This window comes from Colletotrichum godetiae, assembly GCF_030913485.1.
Source record: "Colletotrichum godetiae strain CBS 193.32 chromosome Unknown BDP55scaffold_167, whole genome shotgun sequence".
NCBI classification, from domain to species: domain Eukaryota; kingdom Fungi; phylum Ascomycota; class Sordariomycetes; order Glomerellales; family Glomerellaceae; genus Colletotrichum; species Colletotrichum godetiae.
Window position 1 is genome coordinate 1 of NW_026851415.1, and position 8,079 is coordinate 8,079.

The window sequence follows — 8,079 nt, forward strand, 5'->3', positions numbered from 1 at the left end:
CTCGTAGGATATGGAACATGACGAAGGGGCGACAACGCAAGAATTGGCAGCGAGGCGACGCCCAGAGGGCCGGGGGAGGAAGATGGCGGGGGCGTGAGAGACAGCCGATTTCGTCGGGGCGGGTGGGCGGATTGAAGTAGTTTACGGACGGAGGACGGTACGGGGACGCCAGGGGCGAGGCGCAGCCGGGCACCGTTTTTGTGGGCTGAGTCATCCGGGATCCCGCTCTTCTAGATGAGCCGGCCCTCATTGGCTTATCTATGGGAGAGCGGACGGGATCCCGAGTTTTCCAATGGGTATGGTCGTATGTGACAGCTTGACGAAGCCAAGTTGATTATATCGTGACTAGAACGCAAACGACCTTCCAGCCCATCGCAGAGCTGTTCCCAGTGCACAATGACTATCATTTCTAGTTCTCGTTCGATCCTCACTGAGATGGTCGTTTCAATATGACTGTAAGAAGTGAAGTTTTTCTGCGCTGACAAGCACTACATGGTGTCGCGAAGTAAATATCCCAATTATTTAGGGTTCACATGGTGGTGTTGGAGATCACAGTGCAAATACAGTGCGCATTCGTATCTCGGCACGAATCCCTCTACTCCACACTCCATGGCGTTTACATCTCCAACCTCACTCGATCAACTTCAAGCAACATTCTCACCCAGCTAGAACGATCCTCACTGGAAACTTACAAAATGGCTCCTATGAGTATCGCCACGCAGCTCTCCATTCCGTTGCCCCGCTCCCTCGATACCCGCATCCATATCCACCTGAGCACCAAGGCCAAGGTGGCAACCCTCTTCCTGACCTCAGTGACGCAAGACGAACAGTCGGGACCGGCAGCACTTGGCTCGTTTGTATACGCATTGCCAAACGTATTTTCCATCCCACATACCACCAAAACTGACAAACTTATCAATACGACCTTTTGTTTACTGACACACGCATACAGAGACTTGAGCCGGCTCAGCCCGTCTCAACGGCCATTTACTCGGTGGAGTCAACGCTGGAGTTCACGACGAGGATGGCCAAGCTGCTAGCCAAGAGGGCCAACATGCCCGTTTACGTCGGCTGCTCCATCAATCTCGGCGGCGCGGCCATGAGTCTCTCGGTGGAGGAGGAGATGGAGGCGTTCCGGGCCATCGTCGACGTCGTCACAGCGAAGCTCAAGGGAGAGCCCTTGGTGGACGGTGCCTGAACACACCCAGCTCGCAGTAACAATTTTATGGCTCAAGGGATGCTGGCCTATAGATTTGCGTCACACAGTTCATTTCCGCCCGTGTCTACCGCATTTGTCGATCGCCACTTGCGATCTTTGAAGGGAGCGGGAGCGGGAGCGGGAGCGAAAGGGGCGAGGCCTCGCTGCTTGCAACTTCCTGGAGCGGATGGGTGACAGTCACACAGGGCTTAGGGAGTGAACATGCGGCGTGCCGGGCTCATGAGGGGGCCCCGGTGTCTGGAGGCGGCGGACCGAGGGATGAACGCCCACTTGTGGCTTCGGGCTGTTCAACTGCAAGAAGGAGGGAGAGGCACATCATCACGAACCGGCGAGAAGTCTGCACGGCGCGACGGATGTTATCGAGACAACAGCTATACCCAACGTCATAGACAACAAGGACCTTCATCTCCAATTCTCCGAGGTTGCTATGACAGCGTGCGCAAATAATGCAAATGACCTAGATGGGACGTTCGGCAGGCGACATCTCGGACCATGGCGCCCGGTGTTTTCGAAGTTTGTGTTCTTGTTCTGATCTCATGTCACTGATTTTCGTGGTCGACGTTTTGGCTTCCTTCTGGAATCTCTGGAATGTGCTTGCTGTCCGAGTCTAGAACGTGGCTAAGACGCGCCCGAGCAATCTGAGCTCTTGTCGTCCGTTGATTTCCGCCACATGGATGTTGATTAAGATTGTTTTGTCTTGTTTCGTGGTAGAAGTTCGGCTCATGTCTTCTTTTCTTGCGGAAGAACAACTTTGAAGAATTGAGGTACGGATGCGCTCTGACGGGTGTCACCGGATCTGCACGTAATACCTTGAACCTGGGAACCTCGAGCTGAAGAGCGGCAAACTTCGTTGAGTCGGCCGCAAATCGACGGTGATGACTCGCGAAGGCGACAAGTCTGGGAACCTGTGCGACCTAGCATTCTCCTTTTGACAACTCCCCCGTCAGGACTGAGAGAGGTTTGACGTCTTGACGGCTTGCGATTATAAAGTCCACCTTCGAAAGGGGGGCGGATACTGGGCGGAAACCCCCTTGCGGCGTCAGGTTGAGCCCTCGGGGTTTGATCCTCGTCTCCTTGCCCCCGATCTAAGGATTCAACAGACCCAGAGTTGTCGAGAGGACAGTATTCGTTACGATTGGCAATTAGGAGGGAATCTTGTCACTTGCGGTGTGCACGAAAGAAAGGTTTCCTCTGTGCGACGTTTGTGGAGTCCCACCGCATTTTCTGGCAACGTTGGGAAAAAAAAAAAGATGCAAGCAAATGCCCGTACTCAAGGGGTTGACCGTTGCAGGGATCGGCCAACTTGTGTTTTCCTATGTGTTCCGTGCCCGTTGTCCAAGTCTCTCTCTACCTTGCCGAAGATCATGTACTAGTTCAAAATACTCAACTCAATCCTATCTAAGATACCTTCAGGTAGACTTGAGGTATTGGGGTACTTCCTACCTACTGTTCACTCTCGAGGCAAGTAGGGCCTGGCCAAATACCTAGAAGATCCAAGAAGCTTTCCTTTGAATTCCAGCGCACGGCAAGAGCAAGAGTGACCCACGTGCTGTCTGAGATAAAAGTGAACCCTGGCAGGAACGACAGACTTTATCGACATGGCGTGGTGGGGGAGAAAGAGCCTGCCCCATCTGGTCGACGCAGGAGGAACGAGGGGTAGAAAGGAGCACGAGCCATAGGGACTGCAACTCCGTGAAGTACCTAGAGAAAGTATCCAAATGTCCACAAGTCCCATCATCCATGAGGTGAGCTCAGGATTTTTTTCTCCTCATGGTGGGCGCAGTGCAGCTGTGGAAGGACCTGGACTGGACGGACTGTGAGGACCGACAATATTGGCGAAGGGCCGACCAGCAGACCACCTTTTTACACCTTCCCTCTGCGTTTGCAACCGTCTTGATCTCACGTCCGTCACCGTCACCGTATTGTTCCCGGTTTCTAACTGTCTGCCAGTTTCGACTTCTTCCATCCATTCCATCGGATTTCTCCTGATTCCGTCCTTAGAATCGCCCCTGCCTCTCCAAAACCCCAACCCCATTCATATGCCCACTTGACAAGTTGTGAACTTCAATTTCACAGTCTGTTTTCCTCAGCATCAAATGGTGAATAAGGTATATGCACCCCCATAGGTGTTTAGATGCTGGGGACAACGAGGAAACGCTTATGATTAGCAAGGAGAGGACAGACAGTCGATACGCATGTGTTCTTTTACACGACACTGATACGCAAATGACAGCACAACACATTAAACTTTGGTATTTTCATCGCCACAACTGTTGGGATGGGAAGACCTCAGATACCTCAGAGGAGAGGGTACGGACTGGCTGAAATTAGTACTTCCCGCGCCTCTCACTCGCACATGTGCATCAGAGGTGCCTCTGCCTCTTCCCCCTCTTCACCACCTCCTTCCTTGCCTGCCTCACCTGCTCAGGTCATTCAAACGGAGAACAGACGCCTCAAACTGTCCATCTCTCTCTCTCTCCTCTCTCTCACACACACACACGCACAGAAAGCAGCCATCTGGGGGTCAAGACGCCTAGGTACATTTACCTGCCTCTGTATCAAGGTAACATACCACTGAGCTGCCCGTGAAGTGAAAGGTGCAGTGCGGCGTGCCCTCGCTACGGTCTACCTGACCTTACTGAGTACCGTACTGGATGGGCCCAGATGCGCTACGACGGACCACTAGCGCTGCGACTCTGGACTTTGGACCGGGGACCTTCAACTGATCCCACCTCTGCGCGAGGTACCTTCTCTCAAGTCGCAACTGCTCTTCTCTGCCCGCTTAAAATACCACGTCCAGGTACCGTTAGGAGGCGGTCTCGTCCAGAGGTACCTTGCCTATTACCCCTCTCCGCCGCACCATAGTTATCGCGAAAAAAAAGCTGACAGCCGACCCCACCATTTCATCAGTCAGTGTGTTGCCAGTCGCCAATGTCAACGCCCACTGCCCTTACTACCGACCGTGGCCCTGGCCGAACAACTTCAACGACTGCCCCTCTCTACCTTACCCTCCCGCCGTGCTCGACAAACCACCCCGACCGACCGACCTCACATCATCGCTCCGTCGCTCGAATCCTCCCCCGAATTCTCGACCACCTGACAAGTCGCCAACCTCTATTTTTTTTGTTCAAACCTCTTCTTTTTCCAAATTTCCCCCAGATAGGCGCCAGTCATGGCCTGGCAGCCGGCCCCAGAGTCCTTGAGCCAGCTGGCTGCTTGCCTCAAGGACTCGCTCAGCGGATTCGACAAGAATGCGCAGAAGCAGGCAGAGATCGTGAGTTGCCCACCATTCGTCCCGCTTGCCCCTTGCGACACTTACTAACTGCCATTGATGCGCAGATGCTCACGCAGGCCAAGGCCTCTCCCGACTTCAACAACTATCTCGCATACCTTTTCTCCAGCGCCGATCCGCCCCAGGGTGTACAATGCTCTGCCCAAGACTTCCACCTCGGTGCGCTCTGCTGCTGCCATCATGCTGAAGAATAATGTGCGCACCAACTACAAGCAGATTCCCGAGAGCAGCTTGGCCCTCATCAAGATGGCCATTCCCCTCGGTATCCAGGACAAGAACTCCCAGGTCCGTAATTACAGCCGGCAACATCGCGACCGAGATCATCAGGAGAGGCGGTATCTTGGAGCTGGCCTGAGTTGCTCCCCCAGCTGCTCAGTCTCATTTCCAACGAGAACGGCCAGGTTTCCAACGAGGGCCAGGAGGGCGCAATGTCCGCCATGGCCAAGATTTGCGAGGACAACGTCAAGGTTCTGGAGCGTGAGCACAACGGCCAACGCCCCCTGAACTTTTTTGCTCCCCAAGTTTATCGAGGCCACTAAGAGCGAGCTGCCCAAGGTCCGCGCAAAGGCCCTGACTGCCATCAACGTCTTCACTCCGCGCAAGTCTCAGGCGATGCTCAACAACATTGACAGCCTGCTGAACCACCTCTTTACCTTGGCTGGCGACCAGCACCCCGATGTGCGCCGCCAGGTGTGCCACGCCTTCGTCCAGCTAGTCGAGACCCGCCCAGACAAGCTGCAGCCCCACATTGCTGGCCTCGTCGACTACATCATCACCCAGCAGAAGAGTGATGACGAAGATCTAGCATGCGAGGCTGCCGAGTTTTGGCTGGCCGTGGGCGAGCATGAGGACCTGTGGCGCTCCCTGACGCCATACCTCGACAAGATCATCCCCGTATTGCTGGAGTGCATGGTCTACAGTGGGGAGGACATTGCCCTTCTCGGTGGTGCATCAGACGACGAGGAAGAAGAAGACCGCGAGGAGGACATCAAGCCGCAATTCGCCAAGAAGTCGGCGGCCAGGGGTAAGGGTGGCGAGGCCTCAGCCGATACTGCCCAGAACGGAAATGCCTATGAAAAGCTGGCTAGCATGGATGACGATCTGGAGGAGGGCGAGATCGACGACCTTGACGATGGCGACGAGAACCCGACGAACGTTGGACTATCCGCAAGTGCTCCGCCGCTGCCCTCGACGTCTTTGCGCGTGACTTTTCCGACCCTGTCTTCACTGCGATCCTGCCCTACCTGACGAGCAACCTCAAGCATGAGGAATGGCAGTACAGAGAGGCCGCTGTCCTGGCCCTCGGCGCAGTCGCCGAGGGAACCATCAATGCCGTTACCCCCCACCTGCCGGAGCTTGTACCCTACCTCCTCTCACTCCTCGGAGACAACGAGCCCATCGTCAGGCAAATTACCTGCTGGACGCTCGGCCGCTACTCACAGTGGGCTGCGAACCTCGATCAGAACCAAAAGGTCACTTACTTCGAGCCCATGATGGAAGGCATCCTCCGCAAGATGCTCGACAAGAACAAGAAGGTCCAGGAAGCTGCGGCGTCCGCTTTCGCCAACCTCGAAGAGAAGTCCGGCAAGGTTCTCGAGCCCTACTGCATCCCTATTCTGCAGCAGTTCGTCCAGTGTTTTGCCCGGTACAAGGACAGAAACATGTATATCTTGTACGACTGCGTCCAAACCTTGGCGGAGAATATTGGTCCCGTTATTGCTCAGCCGGACGCTATGGGCCTCCTGATGCCTGCCTTGATTGAACGCTACCAAAAGGTCAGCGACGACTCGCGTGAGCTCTTCCCTCTGCTAGAGTGCCTCTCTTACGTCGCCATGGCGCTGGGCTCGGCCTTCACCCCTTATGCGCAGCCCATCTTCGTAAGATGCGTCAACATTATCCACACAAACCTCGAGCAAAGTTTGCAGGCTACCAACAACCCAACGCTCGACTCCCCAGACAAGGACTTTCTCGTCACGAGTCTCGACCTATTGAGTGCTATCATCCAGTCTCTTGATGAGGACAAGAAGCAGGAGCTGGTCAGAGGCTCAGAGGGAACGTATTTCGAGCTTCTCGGCTTCTGTCTCGAGGATCCTCAGGACGATGTCCGGCAATCAGCTTACGCCCTGCTGGGAGACTGCGCGAAATACGTTTTCCCTCAGCTTGAGAAGCATCTGAACTCTATTTTCCCCATCTTGCTGAAGCAGCTGGACCTCGACAACATTCTCGACGAGGAGATTGACAGCGGCTTTAGCGTTGTCAACAATGCATGCTGGTCCGCTGGCGAGATCGTCATGGTCAACAGCAAGGCAATCTCTCCTTTCGTCCCGGAACTTCTGCAGCGCTTGGTCGAGATCATTTCGAACCCTGGTGTACAAAACGCAGTCAATGAGAACGCAGCTATTGCTCTCGGCCGCCTTGGTCTTCACAACTCTGAAGCCCTCGCCCCTCTACTGCCGACCTTTGCCGAGGACTTCCTCTCAGCTATGGAGCACGTCGAGTTCCTGGAAGAGAAGGCCACTGCCTTCAAAGGCTTTACCCTGGTCGTTGGACAGAACCCCAAGCTATGGAGAAGGCGCTTCCCCAGCTCTTCGTTGCCATTGCAAGGTACAAGGAGATTAATATGAGGAGCCCAATCAAGGCCGAACTGCACGAGCACTTCCAGAAGGTCAGCATCACCATCCATCCCACGCGCAGCGATATCTACTTACATAGCCTAGGTTATAAACATGTACCGGGAAATGATTCCTCAGTTCAACGACTTTGTGAACCAAATGCGGCCCGAGGATCAGGGTAAACTTCGCCAGTACTACTCTGCATGATTAGGGCACGTGGACGCTTGAGAGTTTGCGTATGAAGACGACGTTGAACACGAAGAAAAAGGGCCCAGTTTCGAGCGATCTTTCATGATATGACTTGGGGAGGAAAATACCACCGAGGCGTCCTTTACAAATGAGTAACGACGATGCCTTTTGGGAGAAAGAGCAGAGGAGAGGAAGACACATATCAAGGAAGCAAAAACGGCTTGTAATTGGGTCGCAAGAGACGATCGAGTTGAAAGAAAGAATCCGACGGAGTTGCGACGTGAAACAAACACACCTGGCAATCAGCTTTTCTCTGCGACACAAGTGATCGGGGGCAGCTGAGACGGATCGTTTTTCTTTTTTTTCTTTTTCACACAGCATACCGACGGAGCCAGCATCATGTGACGGGGTGTTTAGGGGCAGAGCAGCTTGGAGATGAGACGCTCTTCTTTTTTTTTCTTGGTACACGAGCTATTTGCTTTGTGGCTCGTGGTGGAAGGGTCAAAGTAATGGGACACATTCGGTGACTGGGCGCCTTTCAATCAAGCGCCTGGGAACCGGACAAACTTCAAAGCTTGCTGGGAGCCATTGTGTTCCCGAGGCAATATTTGGAGTGAACCAACACTCAGAGAGAAGGTTGGAGGTTGAACACAACACAACCCGTGCGCAACAGAACAAAACACACGGCCGCCGGTATTGAAATGGGAAGCGAAGGCGTCATGATGCATGCAAAGACACACCAAAATGGGCTTTAACCGTCGTAGATA

At 54.1% G+C, this 8,079-nt stretch overlaps 3 protein-coding genes across 3 annotated transcripts; 2 read left to right on the forward strand and 1 right to left on the reverse strand.

Moving 5' to 3' along the window:
* Positions 1 to 695: 695 nt before the first annotated feature.
* Positions 696 to 1,198, forward strand: BDP55DRAFT_639559 (uncharacterized protein; the record flags this gene model as incomplete). The annotated part of the gene is made up of 2 exons (XM_060573269.1): positions 696 to 875; positions 953 to 1,198. The coding sequence occupies 2 exons, from the start codon at positions 696 to 698 to the stop codon at positions 1,196 to 1,198; spliced, it is 426 nt and encodes a 141-aa protein (XP_060421278.1).
* A 1,283-nt stretch (positions 1,199 to 2,481) lies between these two features.
* BDP55DRAFT_688807 (uncharacterized protein) lies at positions 2,482 to 3,025 on the reverse strand. The gene has a single exon (XM_060576676.1). The coding sequence runs from the start codon at positions 2,955 to 2,957 to the stop codon at positions 2,670 to 2,672; it is 288 nt and encodes a 95-aa protein (XP_060421279.1). The 5' UTR covers positions 2,958 to 3,025; the 3' UTR covers positions 2,482 to 2,669.
* Positions 3,026 to 4,391: 1,366 nt separating this feature from the next.
* Positions 4,392 to 7,330, forward strand: BDP55DRAFT_699490 (armadillo-type protein; the record flags this gene model as incomplete). Its single annotated transcript, XM_060577892.1, is given in 7 exon segments — positions 4,392 to 4,497; positions 4,621 to 4,796; positions 4,844 to 5,032; positions 5,052 to 5,535; positions 5,655 to 7,051; positions 7,081 to 7,176; positions 7,229 to 7,330. 7 exon segments carry the CDS (start codon positions 4,392 to 4,394, stop codon positions 7,328 to 7,330), a joined length of 2,550 nt encoding a protein of 849 aa, XP_060421280.1.
* Between the last annotated feature and the right edge of the window lie 749 nt (positions 7,331 to 8,079).

What these genes read in the sequence shown, in the direction of transcription:
- BDP55DRAFT_688807 (XM_060576676.1), bottom strand. Translation starts at nt 2,957, where the DNA reads ATGATGGGACTTGTGGACATTTGGATACTTTCTCTAGGTACTTCACGG.